General features: G+C 42.9%; 1 protein-coding gene across 1 annotated transcript in view; it reads left to right on the plus strand.

Moving 5' to 3' along the window:
* LOC104277232 (kinesin heavy chain) overlaps positions 1–18,044 on the plus strand; it is a 73,594-nt gene extending 55,550 nt beyond the window's left edge. Inside the window, exons 14-25 of the mRNA XM_009873811.1 lie at positions 1,250–1,456; positions 2,437–2,583; positions 4,880–5,068; positions 7,484–7,601; positions 8,683–8,759; positions 10,107–10,216; positions 11,010–11,111; positions 11,706–11,766; positions 13,886–13,957; positions 14,740–14,844; positions 16,696–16,912; positions 17,618–18,044. Coding sequence (XP_009872113.1) covers positions 1,250–1,456; positions 2,437–2,583; positions 4,880–5,068; positions 7,484–7,601; positions 8,683–8,759; positions 10,107–10,216; positions 11,010–11,111; positions 11,706–11,766; positions 13,886–13,957; positions 14,740–14,844; positions 16,696–16,912; positions 17,618–17,724 — 1,512 coding nt within the window. The 3' untranslated portion in view covers positions 17,725–18,044. The remainder of the gene's footprint in view (positions 1–1,249; positions 1,457–2,436; positions 2,584–4,879; positions 5,069–7,483; positions 7,602–8,682; positions 8,760–10,106; positions 10,217–11,009; positions 11,112–11,705; positions 11,767–13,885; positions 13,958–14,739; positions 14,845–16,695; positions 16,913–17,617) is intronic.
* The last annotated feature ends 2,022 nt before the right edge of the window (positions 18,045–20,066 follow it).

Here is a 20,066-nt window from a genome sequence, read left to right on the forward strand (position 1 = left end):
CTTTGCCACGTTGGGCACGTGCCAGCGCCTGAAGCTGCCTGGTTGGTTTCCTATTTTCCATTAGCACTCTGAGCCAAAAACAACAACGTCTTCTCTGACATTCTCCTTTTAGGTGGTCCATTTTATCGAGATGTTTCTGTTTCGCTTGGGGTCTCACACATAACTTCTTCCTGGCCTGGGAGGCAGCAGGCAGTGGTGGGACAGGTCAGGAGAAATCCACGCAGCACGTTTCAGTAGCACAGATTTTGTCCCAAGAAAGCTGTTAGTGCAGTAAAATTATACTAACTGGTACATAGGAAATAAGAGAGTTCGGTGAATGAATGTCCAAACGTGGCTGTTAGGATGAGCACGAATGCCTTCTTGTATCTCATGCACTAGTTTTCTATGTTATTCTATGTTTTAGGTGATGTTAAATCCTGATTTGGTTGTTGTTCTTGAAAGTGCAATATTAGCAATAAATGTTAGGTGGCACCTTTTCACTTTCACATCCTTGTGCAGTACATGACTGCTGATGAGTCTGATTTTGTGCTAAGAGCCCAATACCTGAATTTTCAAGGCTTTAACATCTGAATGGAGAGGGAGAGGACTGTGCAGCCAGCCTCTTCCAATCAGCACCGTCACTGAAACTTCAGCATCTCTCTTAGTAGCATGCAAAGAGTAAATTGAATAAGTTTTACAGATTGGAAATACTCACTAGTATATGAAGTCTGTATTTTCTTCTTTAGTTCATATTTTGCCTCGACAAATTTGAGCAGCTAATCTTTCTTCAGCATCATGCTTCAGATGATAACCAAGAATAATCATCATAGGTTGCCTTATCAGGATATTTCTTTAATGCCACAAGATCTCTGAGACTGCCTCAGAGAATCCTTTTACCTGGTTCAGGGCAAAGCTGTGAGTCTGTGTTTAAACCTTTGACTCTGGTATTTGTTTGGTCCCAGCTGAAGCACTGGACTGAAGGCAGAAAATTTATTTAGAGCTATGATGCTGTTTAAAATAAGTTTCTCTACCTCAGTCTTGTGGCATAATAGGATTTGATTAAGAGTTTTCTTTGTCATTGAAGTTCAGAGCCTTTTTTGCTTCCTTCAAATAAATTTATGCTGAAACGGATCATTTCTGGTACAGTAGCAGGATTTCTTCTCTCCTGCCGTCTCTCTCTTGCACACACGCTTGTGTGCTCATACTTCCTTTGTTGTCTTGTGAATGAGTTCTTGGGTGATTTGACGCTTCTGTGATATCTGGTTTCCAGCTTTTGGCCTCGACGAGGAGAGATTATGAGAAGATTCAAGAGGAGCTGACCCGTCTTCAGATTGAGAACGAAGCGGCGAAAGATGAAGTGAAAGAGGTTCTTCAAGCCCTGGAGGAATTAGCTGTCAATTACGACCAGAAATCCCAAGAAGTGGAGGACAAAACAAGGGCCAACGAGCAGCTGACTGACGAGCTGGCGCAGAAGAGTGTAAGAAAAAGCAGTTTATAGTTGCTGGTTCCCTCCTCGCCCTCTAAAGATTTCCACACGGGTTCCCAGATAACTGCTAACCGATGCCACTGCAGGAATCTTTCAGATACTGCTGCCAACTCTGTTATTATGTAGTTGGAAAACTGGAGCAGCGGCAAAGCTGTTTAAAAAGATCCATATTTGCCAATGCTGCCTTCTCACTTCTGTCTTACTTAAACGACAAAATGAAGGTAAAAATAAGGAAGCTGATGGCAGATTGTGGTTCTCTTGTAACCTCTGTATTTTGCACACCATAGCGGCAGCTAAACTGAACATGAGAACTGGCCAGTCTGTGTTTTGGTTACTTAAAAACTGTGTTATGCCAAGAAAGATGTGAAAATCTGCTTTATGCAAATCACAGTGTTTTATTTTCTCTGGACTCAGTGTTGTGGAGCAGGGACTTAGAGTCAGGGGATCTCAAGGAAGGAATGAGAAAAACAGTCAGCTTTTTCAGCTTATATATACTAATCTTAAGGAAAAAAAAATCTGATGTGAGAAAAATCAAGATTGCCTTACTAGATAATATATGCTTGTTCCTTAATTGATTTCACAAACTGAAGAAGCTGTTGTTAGCAGGTCTGTTTTCATGGAAGACTTCATTATCCACTTCAGTAAAACAGATTAGTATGAAATCCGTTGGAAAAAAATTGAATCTTATGTCCTTCTATACCTGTTTCTATGTGATTAACCTTCTCTGACATGTATTATGCAAATAAGAATCTTACCGGATTTGCTATGTTTAATAGATCTAAAGTAGCCTTGTTAGCAAGTGAGTTGTGAAAGTGGATTATGGCAAGGTGGGACTGTATGTGGCAGTACATTGAGCCAGCAGGCACGTTCAGGAAAACACAGGACAGAACCGTGTAACGTAGTTAGCACAGAAGCCCGCAGATGCCCGCTCTGCTGAGGGGAGGGTAACTTTTGCTTTTCAACCTTTTCAGAGTGCCCTGACAGCAACCCAGCGGGAGCTGGGCCAGTTGCAGGAGCTCAGTAACCACCAGAAGAAGAGAGCTACAGAAATCCTCAACTTGCTGCTTAAGGACCTGGGAGAGATTGGAGGAATCATTGGTACTAACGATGTTAAAACAGTAAGTGGGCTATCTTTATTGCTTGCCCCCCACGCCTCCTGCAGTGTTAAAACACTTGAGGTGGAACATGTGTGACACAGCAGTCCTTCTCCCGCCATGCTGCCGTTCAAACCCTGGCCAGAGCGCAGAGTGCAACACTGAAGAGCTCTTTGTCCGGGTCAGAGATGGTCAGAAACGCACACAATTACCGCTTTTATTCCCAGCTCAGTGTTTGGGACTAGACTACTGCGGCCCATCTGTGTGCTGATGCATTTATTAATAGCGGGGAATGAGTTTCCTGCTAAACAATACCCACATAGCCCTGCTCCTTCCTTAGCTGGCATGACCCAGTACTCAGAATCTTAAGAATCTTTACTGGTGATCTTTGGCTTCTGGGTGGCTCCCTTTTTTGTTTGAAGTTTGTGCTAAAACTGCTGTGTTAGCTGGAGGTGAAGAGCACTCAAAGCCAGCGTTCTGTACTTATGACTGTGCAGGGTACCTGAGAGAAAAGATCTGCACAGAAATTGTGGTTTTTGCATTTTGGTGTTTATTGTCTCTCAACACCGGCTGGCTTTGTGAGCGAGACCATGCTTCCATGTGTGTTGCTGAAATGCAGGATGCTTTAAAACTGATTTTCCATACTGGTAAAATTATGCTAGGTACCACATAAATAATTGCAGCTCAACTTTTGTGTATTGACTGACTACCTTTATGGAGAAAAAAAATTGTAGAGGATAATTTTCCTCTGAAGTAAGGAAGGTCAGAATGGAAGTAAAGGTGGTTGAAGTTACAGAAACCTTGGAATCTGAACCTGCCTGGAGATGGTGCAAATTTTGGCTAGCTTTGCTTTGAAGTTTGCCTCTGGGGTTTATTGATATGGTAGAAGAGGCAGCTGCTTGCTTTGACATGCTTCTCCTGCTGTAGATGAGCAAAATGGTGAGTCTCAGAGAAGATGTTTGTATGGTCATTGCTAAATGAGACATCTCTGAGAGAAACTTTTCATGGCCTGGAAAGTCTTCCTGGTGTTGCTAATGCCATAGATCTATTTAAAACCATGTGAAAAAGAGCAATTGCTAAACCTGGGTAAGAAATTAATTTCAAGATATATGTAAATTCCTGCAATGCTTTTTAGTTCAGTTCTCAGTTCTTGAGCAGTGAACTTACCCTAATATTCAAAGCAGAGTATGTGTGGCTGGAGTGCTTTGAGTTGACTCCGAGTTGTCGATATCCTGCTAAAGCCCCCTTAGATCAACTGATGCTGCAGCCCAATCTCACTGCAGAGGACATGATCCCTCCTGTCTGATGTGGTCATGCAGACGCCAGGACCAGAAGACCAGACTTTGCTAGATGTTACAGCAACCTCTGGTGGCCATTGTATTAGGAACTCTAAGAAGAAATCTTTGAAAATGGAGGCAGAGGCTGTTTGGTACAAATTTTTATAGCAAGTCAGATGTCAGCACTTTACAGGGCAGCTGTCAGGGTAAATAAGGCCAGAATGAGAAGCTTTTTCCAATTTGCTGGCAATTAGCATCCTCTGAAATTGTGTCTAATTTCAGGTCAGACTGAGAATTTGGGAAGCAGTTGCATTATTTAGGCTTTTGGGAGAAGATGCCGAGCATGCCACCTTCGCCTTGGTGCAGGGCTGGGAAAGAGGCAAAGCACAGACGAAGTTGCTAGCCACATGCTCACTCCAGGAGAACCTTCACAGCTCAGCGGGGGGTTATGTGAATTAAGTAGTTGAAAAAAAAATGATGAAAAGAAAGAGGTACAAATAAGAGACACTAGGTTAAACCAGAGAAGGAAATGATATATAAATAGAATGATGGTAATAATCAGAGGAGAGAACCATTACTTTTCTCTTACCAGGTAAGATTTCCAGACCCATGTCTGTCTTATGGCTCTGTGTTGAAAAAGCACAACCTTTCAAGAGGAGAATTTTTAAGGAGTGCTTTGAAAAAGATTTTCAGCTCTTAGCAGCTTGAAAGAAGGAAGATTGCCTGTGGTAGTGACAGGAGAAGGTTTCCCCAAAATATGCTCTTGCCGTGATGGTGGGCCTGATTACTTTCGATGTAAATTGATGAAGCACATTGTGAGCATAAGCCTGAATTTCACACTTTTGAGGCTTATCAGTGAAGAAACAGAGCAGTAGAACTTGTTTCAAGGTGACCTGAAGGTTTGTGGGTACACCTTGAGGGCTGCTGTGCTTTCACAGAGGCTAGGAAGCTCCAGACAAGAGTTTCACAGCAGGAAGACAGTTTTGCATTGACTTAACCTTTAAGAACCACATCTTTGAGTTAGCAATCTTCTGTGTGTTTAGTTGGCAGATGTGAACGGGGTGATCGAGGAGGAGTTCACCATGGCACGGCTCTACATCAGCAAGATGAAGTCGGAGGTGAAGTCTCTGGTGAACCGCAGCAAGCAGCTGGAGAGCGCCCAGATAGACTCCAACAGGAAGATGAACGCCAGCGAGAGGGAGCTCGCAGCTTGCCAGCTCCTCATCTCACAAGTACGTTGGTTCCTTCCTCACCCCTTTGCAACAAGGTTTGGTGATCCTCAGCCTCCTCCCTCAGGAAATGTGTGTGCTAGGAGTGAGAAATGAGACTTAAGGGAGCAGAGTGGTGTTCTTCTTGTCTGCTTTTTTTTCTCTCTTCTCCCATTCCTCCCCCTCAGTGTTTTTCAGCACATTCTGTAGCAAGATTGTGTCCTGCTGTAGATCTCAAAATGTGTTCTGCGGCGTAGAAGCATAGAATCACAGAATCATAGAATGATTTGGGTTGGAAGGGACCCCAAAGATCATCTAGTTCCAACCCCGCTGCCATGGCAGGGACCTCTCCCACTAGATCGGGTTGCTCCAGGCTCCCTCCAGCCCGGCCCTGAACACTTTCAGTCCACAACCTCCCTGGGAAACCTGTGCGAGTGCCTCAGCACCCTTAGGGTAAAGAACTGAAATACAGTAATAATGAAAAATCCTATAATAATACTGAAAATCCTCCTGGGGGGATTTCCTCATCGTGAATTTGTATCTTCTACCTTCACTGTAAAAGCAACCTGAGAAAGGAAGCAGTGGTTGTATGGTTCACTAGCAAAACATCCAGTGAGCCCTCCGTATCTGGTCTGTTAGTACGCTACCAAGATGACTAAGCAGCAATACATAAAATAAAGCGCCATGGGAAAACATGACTATGTAAGATAGAGATCCAGATGGCAAGAGGGCTGCCCAGCGGGCGGCAGCTGCAGGAGGTGGTGCTTGCTGCAGCCTGCTGTGGGAGAGGGGCTCACTGCTCTGGAGTGGACGCCTGAAGGGGAGGAGATGGTTCAGTTTTCTGTATTTCTAAGTCTAAGAAAACCCGGAGCAAGAATAACCTCTAGTTCTGCAGCAGGACGTCTTTGTTAAGTTCTACTGAATAAAGCTGTACCTGGAAGCACGCTTCTTAGTATTACAGGGAGTCCTGAGGGTACTGGCTGTCCCAAAATGTTAAGTAAAACCGTTCATCCTGTCTTAAAGCAGAGCCTGGGCTGGCATGGCCAGCCACTGAAGGCAGTCATCCTGCCAGCCTGTGCCGCTCCCTTTCCTTGGGAACTTGCTTTAGTAAAGCGGATTAAGGCAAAGCAGCTGTATGCCTGCTGCTCCTGGCAGGAGAGGAGCAGGAACATTGGGAATAAGGGTCTCGGTGGTGGGACAGCCTCTTTCAGCCATGGTGCTGATTTAGGAGCGAGCAGAAGGCAGCCTCTGTGGGGTTGGGGTCTGTCTTGTCATGCTGGAATCACAGAGTGCTGCAAGTGCAGAGCTTGTCACAAGCATGACCTAGCCTTTGTCCTGAGTACAGGCAGGAGACTGGAGGTTTAGGATTTGTGAGATTTATCCGGGAACTCTATGTTGACAGGGTGAAGAAACCAAGTGGAAATGCTTAGCATTTTGGCGGTTCTATATCTAAGTGCATGTTAAGGCCTGTCTGTGTTTAAAACCAGGAAGAAGCTGGGTGTCGTTATGCTCAAAATCTTGTTAATGGGTAAATGCACTTCATGTATAAAGCCACCAAGGTAAAGAAAAGAAAAGCTGCAAAGTGGGTCAGGAAGAGCTTAGAGAGATCAGTCCTGAGGCCTTGCAAACTCAGTTCAGGGTCTGGACTATTCTAGTTCCTGCTAAGGATTGCTCCTCTCAGAGTTTGATCTCTACCGTGTCACCAGCTCAGAGGTCTCAATCCCTCCTTACTGAGGTCATCTTTAAGAACAGTGAACCATGAGGGCTTCAGTGGCCTTCTTAATAGGATGTAATAATTCCCAGGCAGTATCTTAATTTTATCCCCAAATTGGAAAATTTTAACTCAGTTTCTGGTGTTTTCACTACCTTGCTCACTATTTTCTATTTAAACATAAGCCCTTCTAATTCAAAAGGGTGTTGCAAGAAGCAAATTATCAGGATGGCAAGGGAAAGTTGATAGGAACTTCTGCAGATTGAAGCATCCAAGAAGCCACCTCAGAAGCCTGGTGTTCAGCTGGTTTTAGAAAGCTGTTGTTTGTTTAACACCAAATCGTGAGCACGGCCTGAAACTGCGTCAGGGGAGGTTTAGGTTGGATCTCAGGCAGCCCTTCCTCACACAGAGGGTGCTCAGGCACTGAGATGCTCTGCCCAGGGCAGGGGATAGTCACCGTCTCTGGAGGGGTTTGAGGAGAGGCTGGATGTGGCACTTAGTGCCGTGCTCTGGCCCATGTGGGGGTGTTGGGCCATGGGCTGGACTTGATGATCTCAGAGGGCTTTTCCAGCCTCAATAATTCTGTGATCCTGTGATTTTCTCCTAGTCATCAGCTCAGAGTGTAGAAAGCTTTCTGGCTTTCCTCCTTTATGTAGGACAGTACCTGAGTTCCTGGGTAACAAGCTAAGGTACTCACATCTCATTGCTGTTGCCTTTTGTCTTTAAAGCACGAAGCAAAGATCAAGTCCCTTACAGACTACATGCAAAATATGGAGCAGAAGAGAAGGCAACTGGAAGAGTCGCAGGACTCTCTCAATGAAGAACTTGCCAAGTTACGTGCTCAAGGTACAACATTGCATCTTGTGGTCATTGTTTCTTTTACCCTAGAAAATTCAAAATTGGCTGAAATGTTGTATGCACAGTAGTCCTACAGCATTTTGTTGTCTTCTTAGTATTTTGCAGCGAAGACAGACAATTGTGATTCAGAATATTTTACACATTGTAGTATGTTATGCTTTGGATAAAACCAGAATTATCTCTTTCAGCCTAGCCATTCACAAAATACAGAGAAACTTGATTTTTTAAAAGAATCAAAAACTTCGACAAGCCTCATCTTGTGCTTTAATCATATGAGAAAGAGAAAACCCCACACCAAACACTTTAGCCAAACAGCACCTCAATCTCTAGTCTGTAAAACTCTTGGATATCCATCTCATTTCAGTTGTCCCTCTGGCAAATGCCCTTCCTCGTTCAAAAGGAAGCTACTTCCCATAGGGTCAAGTAAAAGGAGTGTCTGTCCTAGCTCTTGTATAGGATCCAGCTGACTTCATTTTAAGAATTGCTGGGTTTTCCACTTCTGATTTAATGTGGAAAACGTGTATCAAAAGCGGTTCTCGTAGCATTGTTACACTGGGACCTAGTGTCCTTAGCACTAGTCTGGATTTCTGCACAAGGGATCTTCTCTGACTCCAGGAGCAGCAGGTGATGACAAGACTTACTTTGGGGTTTTTTTTTTAACATCTCCTGCATTTTAAGAATAGACTTTTTATTCCATCTCCTGCTCCTCCTTCCACTCTCCTAAGAAATGTCCTGGTTCTGGAGGCACCATTTCCCAGCAGAAAGTGAGAGGGCACAGAGAGGATTGCGATAAGTGGGAATCTGAGGAGACAGGGGTAGGCTGGGAATTCGCGGGGTGGGCTGAAATCCAAGTGCCCTGTCAGTAGAAGAAAAGGGGGTTTGGACAGTGTGGTCACAGCCTGGGTACAGCAAACCATAGCTGCTTCTGCCCCTCTGAAGCTGTGTCCCCTGATCCCGCTGCTCCCGGCAAAAAAAGGATCTGTGTTTTTTGGGCTTTTTTTATAATGGCTGGACATAACATGTCCTGGAACTGTGTGGTTAATTCTCAACTGTCTCTAACCTTAAACAGAAAAAATGCACGAAGTCAGCTTCAAGGATAAGGAGAAGGAACATCTGACCCGGCTTCAGGATGCAGAGGAGATGAAGGTACTACGGTGTGCTGCAATTTTAAAGGGCATTTCTCAGTGAGATCGTTCATTAAGCTGATAATGAGGATGTAATTTTGTCTTCCCGTACACGTTGTGTGCTTTTAGAAAACGCTTCCAGCCACTGTCAGAATTGCCAGGCTCTGTTAGAAATCCTGACCTCATGTAATTGAGCGACCTTCACAATGTGAAATTAGAGAACTTGCTAGTGTTGAGGTTGTTGGCCGGATGATGGAAAAAAGTAAGTTACAGTCTGAACCTCTGAGGTGAGCGTGTCTTCTGAGACCAGCTTGAAAGCTGGCCCAACTTCAGAGAGTTGAGATGTTCAGTGGGCTGTGTCTGCTGAGTTGGAGATGCCTGGGTTCCTCAAATCACTCAAAAGGAGAATCAAAATATAAGACGCAGTATTTTGCATCCATAGTTGAGAACAAGTCTTGAAAAATGATATTGATTCACCTCTGGGTTACTGCAATTTTTTGCCAGTGGGACTCTGCTGAAAGTCAATTTGCTAAGTAGGGAATCAGGAGTTAATATAATTTAGGTACTAAAAAATTTAATAAGAGGACACTTTACCAAATAGTTTGGCAAGAATAATGACTATCTCCTAGAAATAATAATGAAATATAAACCTGTTTTCTGGTATTTTCTTCTTCCTTTGGAATGCAAAGGGCAATAATATGTGGGTTGTGTTTCTGATGGGGTTAAAAGCTGCAGAAGAAGAAAAAAAATATAGTTTTACAAAGATAGAGATCTTCAACTTCAGAATTTTTACCTCCATTGTAAAAAAAAATTAAAGTTATTAAAACAGTTGTACAGTTATTCCTTACAGTGGAAGAAAAAAAGCAAATATTTTATTAGCAATCTAAAGAGACACACTGAGGTTTTCCTACTACTTGAGATATGTCTAATCCTAGAATTCAAATAACAGGGCTGTGGTCAAACAATTCTCAGACAGGGAGAGGCTGTTGCAGGTGTCACTTCTGTCACAGATACAGTTGTGCCCATATTTTCTTGGTGAATAAATAGGTGAAATAATAGAGGACTGGTGGAAAGCACTTGATATGCCAGTGCCCTTTTTTTCACCCGTGGTAGTTTTTGCAAGAAAACAAGTAGAAAAGTAGCGAGCATCTGTTGCCAAAAACTGTCTGAATTAAATGCTCGGGTGAGGAGCTGCCCAGGTTTGTAGTCACAGGAAGGTATAGCAGGCAGGATCCTGAATTAACCAGCTTTGAGGAGCACCACTCAAATCCAGAAAGACGGGTCGCTGTAGCTGGTGGGGAAGGAGGACGCTTTGCTGTGCTGACTTGATGCCTGTGTCACGCCCGGCTCTGGTTTTCGCACGCTGCAGAAGGCGCTGGAGCAGCAGATGGAGAGTCACAGGGAGGCCCACCAGAAGCAGCTGTCCAGGCTGAGGGATGAAATCGAAGAGAAGCAGAAAATAATTGATGAAATCAGAGAGTACGTTCGCTTGCTCCCTCACTTTCTCTGTGTTCTGTCCTGTGCTGTGATGCCGTGGGGATGTTTTGGGGTTGGTTTTGTTAGTTGTCATCGATGTCCATATATTTGGGTGGCTTACACAAAGTAGGGTCCTTACATGCCCCAGCCAACCCTCTAATTATTTTGCATGGTGGATTCTTTAACGAGTCCGTACAATTCTAGAGAGGAAAAAGAAAGAAAAAAAGTTATACCTGCAGTCAGTAAGAGAAGTTTGGAGGAGAAGGGATTTTAAAACGTAAAGGTTCTGAGGGCATCTTATAACAACTAGTCCTGCCACAGACTTTCTGAAAGTCTGACTCAACTGTGTCTCATTTTCACACCCTTAATATTTCTCCCTGTAGCTCTGTTAGTCTGATACTCCAGCACTTGAAAAACGGAGCTCTTTGCTCCCGTACTCTTCTTTTGGTCAGTGCTCATGAAATCTAGTCAATCCTGATGTAATGTTCATTCTTTCGTCGTACTTATTGTGTCGCCAAAAACTAACAACAGGGAAATGAGAAACATGAAGCAGGACAGAAAAATTGCAAGAACAGTTTGTGTCTTTTCAGATAAAGGAATCAAGCCACTGAATTTAATTTTCCAATATTATTAAGTATGATTCTTGATGGTCTTTATGCTTGATTCCTTTCAGAATTTTTCAGTAGAGAGTTAGAGCTTTACTTTCTCTGTCTAACCTCATTTTTAAATGAAGATTTATCCATCCGTTTATGGGATTCCGGACTGAGCCGCACTGATTTTTTCTTTCTCATTGTAGTATGAATCAGAAGCTACAACTGGAACAAGAGAAACTGAGTGCTGATTATGATAAGTTAAAAATTGAGGACCAGGAAAGAGAAATTAAACTGGAAAAGCTCATGTAAGTCAACAGTTCTCTCATCTGGCGTCCTTGAATATTTTATGTCTCTTAATGTGTCCACAGGAAACGTGCGAGTGGCAGGCATTTGTGTTGAAATAGTCACGCTGAAAATACCAGTGCAATAACAAAACCAATGTTCAGTGATGAATGTTTACCAATTATTCCATATTTTTTAACATAGGCTTTTCAATAGTGCATTTGATGCTTGCCAAAAAAAGATTTTTTTAGAGCTCTGATTTTACAAAATGTCGTAGCAATTGTTAAATCCTTCATTCTTTAGTGCACAGCAAAACCAAACGACTCGGGGGGTTTGTTTTTTTAAGTAATAAATCAGACATCTGAGTAAAAGCCTTCCCTGGAAATGAGGGAGAAAAATTTCCTGTGTGGACACAAAAAATGGAGATGGTGGCTCAGCCGTTCCATCTGAGAAAGCTGCGTATCTGGGGCAGTCGAAGGCGTAATTATAGATGCAGAGAGATGTACAATTTGCTCACATCTGCAGATGTTCTGCTCAACCTGAATGTCAATTGATTCTCTTCTGTTTGATATGACTTCAGCTTTTTTGATTTGTGTTTCCTGTTGTGGTCTTTCTAGACTGCTTAATGATAAAAGAGAACAAGCAAGAGAAGATCTCAAGGGGCTGGAGGAGACGGTGGTATGTCTTTTTTACACTTTATTGGGCTTTTTTCTCCCCCTAGGTCTTCATCGCTTGTGTTTGTGTCTAAGGAACTGACCAATTTATAGCATAGTAGCCTAAATTTGGGCATTTCACCATGAAATTTAATTTTAAAATTTAAGTTGAAAGGCTCTTATTGTTGTCTCCTGTGAATAAGCTAACAGGAATAAGGCTATGGGTACTCTGCTGTCCTTGTTCCTCCAAGTCACCTGAAATAACCGGTGTACTCAGTGGTGTAGCTACAATTAGGTGACACACACCTGCTTCTAACCTGACCAGTGTAACAGCGTGCAGATAAGTATGATCCCGTGCGCACCATGTTAAAAATACAATCTGTTATGGATGACTTCAGTCGTGAAGTTCCTGTTGCACAGTTTTGTTAGAAGCTGCATTTTATCTGTCTGTAAAATACTCCAGCTTTCTCACTCAGAACCTGGTCAAAACCATAGCTGGTTTAGGAGCATCACAGAGTGATTTTTGCTGATGTTAACGTAGTTATTAACTCAAACCCATCTTCTTCTTCTCTGTGTGATGTTTTAAAAATTAAACTTATAGTGGCCTCAGGATCAGTTGGAGTTCATTACTGAAGCTGAACTATTCATGTCCTTTCAGCTCTGGCTCCTGATGTCTCCCCCAGACATAAGCCTTGTTAAAGTAAACTCATGTGAGGGACAGATTTAACCAGTCTTTCTGATATGAACTTTACTCGTCAGATAATTACAGAGTTTGCACGTAGATTTGATTTGCCCTGTTTGCTGAATGAGTAAGGCAGCTGGAACTTGCAGCTAAGCAGTACCATGCTGTCGCCTTGCAGAAACCCAAACTTTTGAATAAACAACTTCGAATTTTCTTACATTGAAATGTTATTCACTTTGTTAAGAGTTGTAATAATTTTGGCAGCAGCGTGGGGAATTGCAGGAAAACATGAGCCATCAAAGGCCAAGTAGTGGCTCATCCCTGCCCGTTGGTGCAGGGAGACGTCGGTCTCTGTGAGCGTTGCCTGTCGTTTGGGTGATTGCTCTGAGAAGGAAGGGAGGAAGATCAGTTTGGGTGGGACCACGGCCTCCTTCTCCTTCCCAGGGCTGGACTAGTGAAGAAGCAAGAGAAGGGTTCCTGTGGGAGGGAGTTACAGGGTGGAGATCCGCTGGGGCAGCACCCCAAAAGGGAGCTCTCGGGGAGGTGTGTGCTCTGCAGCTTGGTTTGAGGGGCACATGGTGCTTCTTTTGGGGACCACACCACTTGGATATAAGTCATCTGTGCTTGGGATGTCTGGATTCTAGTAGTCCATGAAGGAAGTATCTCCTTTTTGGTTTCTAGTTGGTTTAGCCTTTATTCCTTCTGAGAGATAAAGATAAAAAATGCAAGTTCAGAAGCCTGTAGTCATCGTGAAGCTTATTGAGCTTATTTCAATGCCAGGATGTGAGTGGATAAGCATAAAATGGAAAAGCTGTGGTTGCTCTTGGCAACTTGGGAGAGACAGTTCTCTTCAGGATGGCTTTGGTGCAGTATGGGATTGGGGTGAACTATCTAGCCATGGAATTTCCTTTCTTGCAAATGGGTTCGTGCTTCCATCCTCCTGGGAGTAGGCACAGGGTTGCCACTTCTTCTGTCACACCTTCAGTCACGAGCAAGGTGATTATTTTGCTGAGCCTGAGAAGTCGATGCATATAAAATAAGCTGGGACAGTCTGGATTTTTGCCAAAACTTAAAAAGCACTTAAAATCTTAAGTGCCTGAGAGCAAGCGTTGAGAGCTGGCCAGTGCGTTTGCAGGAATGTGACTCCAGAACTTTTCGATGTGTGTAGCCGTGGCCAGTGTGTGAGACTTGAGCTTTCTGCTGTCGTTTCCCCACGCCCTAAGACAGAGCCAGCGTATTTTCAGAAGGAGCTTTGGTGTGATGAATACCTTGGGAGGTGGAAGAGCCCTTCAGCCCTTTCTGTGAGCTGCATACACCTACAGGCACGTACAGCTCTATAAGTAAATCACAATAAAGTCAGAGTACCAGCTCAGATCTGAGGAGAATTTTTACAGAAGTGTCTACTATCTCTTAGTGGTTTGTGCTTTTTTAATTTTTTTTTATTTTATTGTCTTGATTCCAGGCAAGAGAACTTCAGACTCTTCACAACCTCCGCAAACTGTTTGTCCAAGATCTTACCACCCGCGTTAAAAAAGTAAGACTATACATGTATTAAACCCAAATCCTGTCTTTTTTGCAGTGATTTACTGGAAGCCTTTAGGGTGTGTTGTTACAAAATGGGATATTGTCTTTTTCAATAACAGCAAGAAATAAGATTAAAACTGTTCTTTTATTTGGTCCTTACTTGTTAAGAACAAGTCTTGGTGGTTAAATGAAATGAACCAGTTCAGTTCAAGTAGAAAATTCCTGCAGACGGCATTAATGGGTACCAGAAATTGTTTAATATAACTTGCACTAACTTACGCTGCACTGAATACTGTGGCCCTTTCTTTCCATGAGCTTGTGACTAGTCAGCCTTTTCCTGGCAAAATTATTATTTAGCAGAAATTAATCTTTTTTTAACTGTTGAAGAAGAGTCATAAGCTGCATGAATCATAGAATCATAGTCAAATAAATAGTCAAAGGCTTCACAAAGCTTTTCAGCCCTTTAAACTATTTTTGGGGAAGAGTTTTTATACTGTTTTTGTTCAGGATTTTGTTAAGGTTGAAAACCCCTGTTAATAAAAAAGTGGGAAAAAAAGGGAAAAGGGGTTTTTCCCCTAAAATCTGACTTTCCTATTCAGAATCCCTCAGAATAGGGAGTTTTTTTCTGTAGTGGGGAATGTGGCTCTTAAATATCAAATGAACAGGTAAAATAAATTCTCTTTGATCTGGGGCTCTGGAATGCTTTCCTGCCTTTGAGAAGCTTAAATTCTCCTCAAAACTGAGCTTCCTCTTGAGTTTTTGCTTTGCTAAATGTTGCCACTCTCTGTGCAGAGCATTGAACTTGACAGCGACGACGGGGGTGGAAGCGCTGCGCAGAAGCAGAAAATTTCCTTTCTTGAGAACAACCTGGAACAGCTTACGAAGGTTCACAAACAGGTGAGGGTTCCGCTTTCTTCCATCTTTCCGTCTCTCCGTCCCTCCTTCCATCCTTCAAAATGAAATTTTTTTTTTTTTTTTAATGCTTAATGGCACCCTTGGAGGTGCCTTGAGCGGAGTCAAGCAGCAGAATATCAAAGCAAAGAAACAGAGATTTTCCGTGCGGCTTAAGGGCTGAGACTCCCCTGGCATGCCGAGGTTGGTTGTTTCTAGACACGTCCATCTCTGTCTCCTCCCTCTTTCATGAAGTTCCCGTTTCCTTTGGAATTCTGGTCTTTGGAGGGACAAGGGCCATGGAGAGCCCTTCACCCTAGGTACCCACCGTACAAATAGGGGATGGAGGGGGGGGTGTAGTAGGCGAGAGTTTTGGGCGTGCATCAAGGAAAGAGCCTCACCCTCTGTGTACTGGAGGGGTGTATGTATCAGTGGTGTGTACGTACCTCTAGGGAGATAAAATTGGGTCATTTCTTCCAAAAGGTGTGCTGCCACCCTCTTGTCGGATGTCAGGATTTCTGAACCATGTCCCACTGTTAGATGCAGAGCACAAAATTGTAAAGATGCTTTCCATTTTGTTTTTGAATAGCGACATAACACTCCCTGTGCGGTTTTCTGAAATTGGCATTAGTGAGACACAGCGCTCTCCGAGATTTGCTTTATTTATTCCTGTGGAAGTGCCAAAAAAGCAAGAAGGCTGGACCATGACAAGCGTCCATTAAGGTTCAGTATCTTGAGATTCCCAGGGAACAGATGGTTTAAAGACCTACTTTCTAAATGTGGAAATCAGGACATGTTAGGAGTGGTTTTTTTCCTTTTACTGTTTTGCCTTTTTTGCACTCGGTTCATGCATCTGCTGGGTTTTCAGAGGCGGATTTTTATAGCTCTTGTTAGAGTATACTTACTCAAAACCAACTAGGAGTCCACGTCTCATTAGAAACTTAAAGGGAAGAGTGACATTGGGCTTGACCTAAATGGGATATCATCCTGCTCTTGTTTCATATCACAACTATTTCGCAGAGCAAGGGTTCAGGACTTGCGGAAAAAGCACATTGTGACAATTTTAAAATTTTTTTTTTAGCTTTGTTTTTGTTGTTCTTCTGGCACTCAGCCTGGACTAGTAGGTGTAAAGCATTTTGATTGTCAAACGACATGTAAATGTTAGTATATGCTGTTGCTTTACTGTATTATTGATATGGTAGTTAAACCACTTTCTTCCCTTCGCTCCAGCAAAGGGGGAATCACTCCTTTGGAACAGTTTTCTGTTGACTTCTTAGTAGCAGTGTAATCTGTTCAGTAGAAATCGTGCTGGATTTTCTGTTTGCATCAGGTTTTTATTTAGCAAAAAATCAGTCCTCTCTCTTGGCAGCTGTTGCATGTAAAGTTAGATCTTATTCTGATAATTGAGAGGCCTTGCTCAGGTTCTTGCTTGATTTGGGGCTCTGGAATGCAATCAAACTTCCTCTCGTTTGATTGAGGAAGTGCATGAATTCAGAGTTGCATATAATCGTCATTGCATTTACAGCTACAGGCCTCGAAGTGTCTTCTTAACGATGTTTGAGGCATATAAGTGTCTGATTTTACCACATGCTTAAGGAGGGAAGGATGCCATAACCATGCCATAACCACTGGAGGTGATGAATTTTTGATGATACCCATTATCAGTTTGAAATAATGAGTTGATCACGCATTTGAGAAATGCTGGACATTTCTGCCTTCTGAAGAACTGTAGAGTTTCTGTTGCAGTTGCTCTTCAAGTCCGGAAGAAGCAGGATGGTAGGAGAGTGGTAGCCAGAGCAGATACATGAAATTCTGTTGAATGAAATAAACTCATTTTTAAAATTTCTTTTCTTGCAGCTGGTACGTGATAATGCAGATCTTCGTTGTGAGCTTCCTAAGCTGGAAAAACGACTTAGAGCTACGGCGGAGAGAGTTAAGGCCCTGGAGAGTGCACTGAAGGAGGCCAAGGAGAACGCCATGCGAGACCGCAAACGGTACCAGCAGGAGGTAGATCGCATTAAGGAGGCTGTGAGAGCCAAAAACATGGCACGGAGAGCACACTCTGCTCAAATTGGTAAGGACATGGAGCTAAAGGCTTAGTGGTTGCTCACATACTTCATGGTTGGTCTGTTTGCTCGTGTTTAAATAGAGAGAGCTTTGAAAGTGGCAATCCGGGGCAAACCGCGGGCTTTGCTTCTCCTCTGCTGCACAGGAATCTTCAAAGACTTCACTTTTTAATAGAATCTGCCCCGCCTAAAGTTTAAAGAGCCTCTGCTATTTAACTCAGTAAATAAATGGCATAATGGGTCTTGTGTGCCCTTCTAGTGACCTGAAAACTTGTCTCTTTAAATTAGTCTCTCACTTTCTTCCTCCTCCCCCGCATACTCTCCTTCTGCTTTCATTCCTTCCTTGCCTTTCTGGACCTTGTCCCTTCTTCTTTTTTTCCCTAATTATTCCTCATTGTGGTTTAATTTGAACCGTGTAGAATCAAAAATCTTCCTACAGAATTCAGACGCGTGATAGACCTTTGTGGTGCGATCTGAATGGGCGCACACAATCAAATGGTGTTTGAGATGGGGCAATTTTTGAAACAATTTGGTGGAACTGCCGAAGTAGAAGGATAACGTTTTGGATGGTGACGCTAATACTGGAGTCTTAAAACCTGAGAGAGAATAAGGCACTATGTAATATTTCTCTCATTGTGCCACCTCTTGTAGAAAGCCGTTGAGCTCGTGTCAAAGCTGAATGTCTTGTTTGGTTTTCTACTTTTACTCTGCAGCCAAGCCCATCCGCCCTGGTCATTACCCGGCGTCTTCTCCAACGGCTGTCCATGCCATCCGAGGGGGAGGGATGTCAAACTCCAGCTACTATCACAACACCAAATAGACGAGAAGTAAGACCAAAGTAACTTACTCATCTGTTCTTTCACCAGTCACCAGTTTTCTTGTATTTCAGTCTCGCTTTTAGAAGACTCACAGTATTTTTTCCCTAGTTTTCACTGGAGTTGTTTGCTGATAATTCAACTGTGAAAATTAGTAATTTAACTGAGGCATGCCTTGTTAGAAAGGTTTGCAAGCTGCTGCTGAGAGTTTTATTTTAGTGACTTATCACTTAAATCTTTTTTTTAATAAACTAAAATGCTCTGGTAAATCTGTACTGAAATTCACATGTAGAGGTGTGAAACTCATATAGTAAAAATAGACTTCTAGAGGTTCCTTCTGCCGATATAATTTTTTGCTTTCTGTAACACAAATGTGCTTCCCTGTTGATGCCTTGAGCAACCTGATCTAGTTGAGAGGCGTCCCTGCCCGTGGCAGAGGGTTGGATTAGATGATCTCTAAGGTCCCTTCAGCCCAGGCCATTCTGTGATTCTATGATATTCCAGCCTGGGACAGGGGTAGAGCAGCCCTAGGTGGCAGCAGCACAGAGCTTCCCAAATTTGGCTGTCACAATTTGGCAGACTTTATTTTTGCTTTCTTTTGTTTTTCTTATTCAGCTCTCTTCAAAAAAAAAAAAAAAGGTTTTTTTTAAAAAAGGAAGTAAATGTTTTACTTTAGTTGTGAGGGGTTTCTTTAGGATTTCTCCCAAGCAAAAAAACCTCATCCTGGAAAACTGAGTGGCGTGTTCCCATGCGACTGCTTCATGTATTCTGTCCTCCCATTTATTTCTTGAAATGCTCATTATTTCTGAGATTTTTATATCTGCTGTTATTGCAGATGATAACTTTATGCTACAGCCATGCTAAGAGTTGGATGGTCGTGAGTGGCTGTGAAAAGCAACCAGTGGACTGCTAAGTTGTCCTTCCAAGTTTGGCTTTTTTCCCCTCCTTGGGGATTAATTGTGTCCTGTGACTCTTTTCTGATAGTATGTGGTTTCCTTCAGGCACTCGGCTGTGGTTTTTTTTTCTTTTTCTTTTTTTTCCCCAAGACCATTTCATGTCATGCATGCATGCAAACCATCCATCACGTTGCACTCAAGCTATTATTGTGTTGTGCACATTGTTTCTGTTCATTGTGTTCTCCGTGAGCCCTGTAGCTGCAAGCAACATATTTTCGCTGTGGATGAATCAGGGCAAGTCTTTGCTGAGCGTTTTTGCACATTAGTTCGTTCTGAACTCGAGTTGGCTTTTCCATCTCACAAGCAAGAGAGCCTCTGTCTTTTTACTTTGTTGTGATGCTGCCTCCGCGAAGAAGCGAACTGTGATACAGAGGCATGTAAAACATTTCCAAACATATATTATAACAGCTGCTCTGCGAGGAAGAAAAAAAAAGCTGCTACCTGCCTGAACAGGGTGAGCCTTTAATAGACCATCTGCTACGAAATTAAGCGTCAGACTCAAACCAGCCACACATGAGGTGGAGGCACATGGCAAGTGAACGACTGAGGATTAATAAAAATTACTAACAAAATAAATAGACTTAAAGGTAGGTGGGTGTATAAGAAGACAGGACTTTGGAAGTCAATAAAAAGCAATCAGAAGGCAGAGAAGACCTCTCCAATGTTTTAGATGCTGAGTTTTAGACTTGAGGGTGGTGGAGGGTGAGCGGATTCAGGCCACGCTTGGAGCATTTCGCAGAGGAGCTCATGGGAGATGGGGGTTGGAGAAAACGAAGACAGAAGATCTTAGCAGGAACTGCGTAAACTTAGAGGTTTGTGGTTTCTGAAACAAATTGGGAAAAGAAAAATTATCTGAAAACCAAATGGGAGCCCTGCAGGTTGGAATGAAGCCAATTAAAAAGTGCGCGCAGGTGGTTTTTTCCCCTTAATGGGCAGTGGTGCTCTGTTACGGCTTTTTTGGCTCCGCTTCCCTTTTCACTCAGGATCGAGGCTGACGCCTGGCTGGGTTATGTTTTGCATGTGACATGTATGGCAAGAATTGGAAATGTTGTGAGAGTTGGATTCAACGATTCACATGGATCCCTTCCAAGACTACATGTTCTCTGGTTCTATTCTGTGATTACTATTTCAGAGAACCACATTTTGGGCTTTATTGTTGTTCTTTTAAGTCTCTCAAGTTCTAGATTTTTTGCACACATCTAGAAAGATGCCTTGAAGATGTAGTAAACTAAGGCCAGGCAGTGATTAAAGAAAGTCAGTTCTCATCATTTTTGGTCCCTCGATTAAGATGATTGTTGGCAAATTGCAACTATTTTTCTGCCAGAGGATTTGGGGAGTATCAGAGTGGTCTGAGGTCTGAGCTGGTTGGATGAAAGCCCAGGGGCCTGAGC

Source organism: Apaloderma vittatum, unplaced genomic scaffold (genome assembly GCF_000703405.1).
Source record: "Apaloderma vittatum isolate BGI_N311 unplaced genomic scaffold, ASM70340v1 scaffold8307, whole genome shotgun sequence".
Classification (NCBI taxonomy): Eukaryota; Metazoa; Chordata; class Aves; order Trogoniformes; family Trogonidae; genus Apaloderma; species Apaloderma vittatum.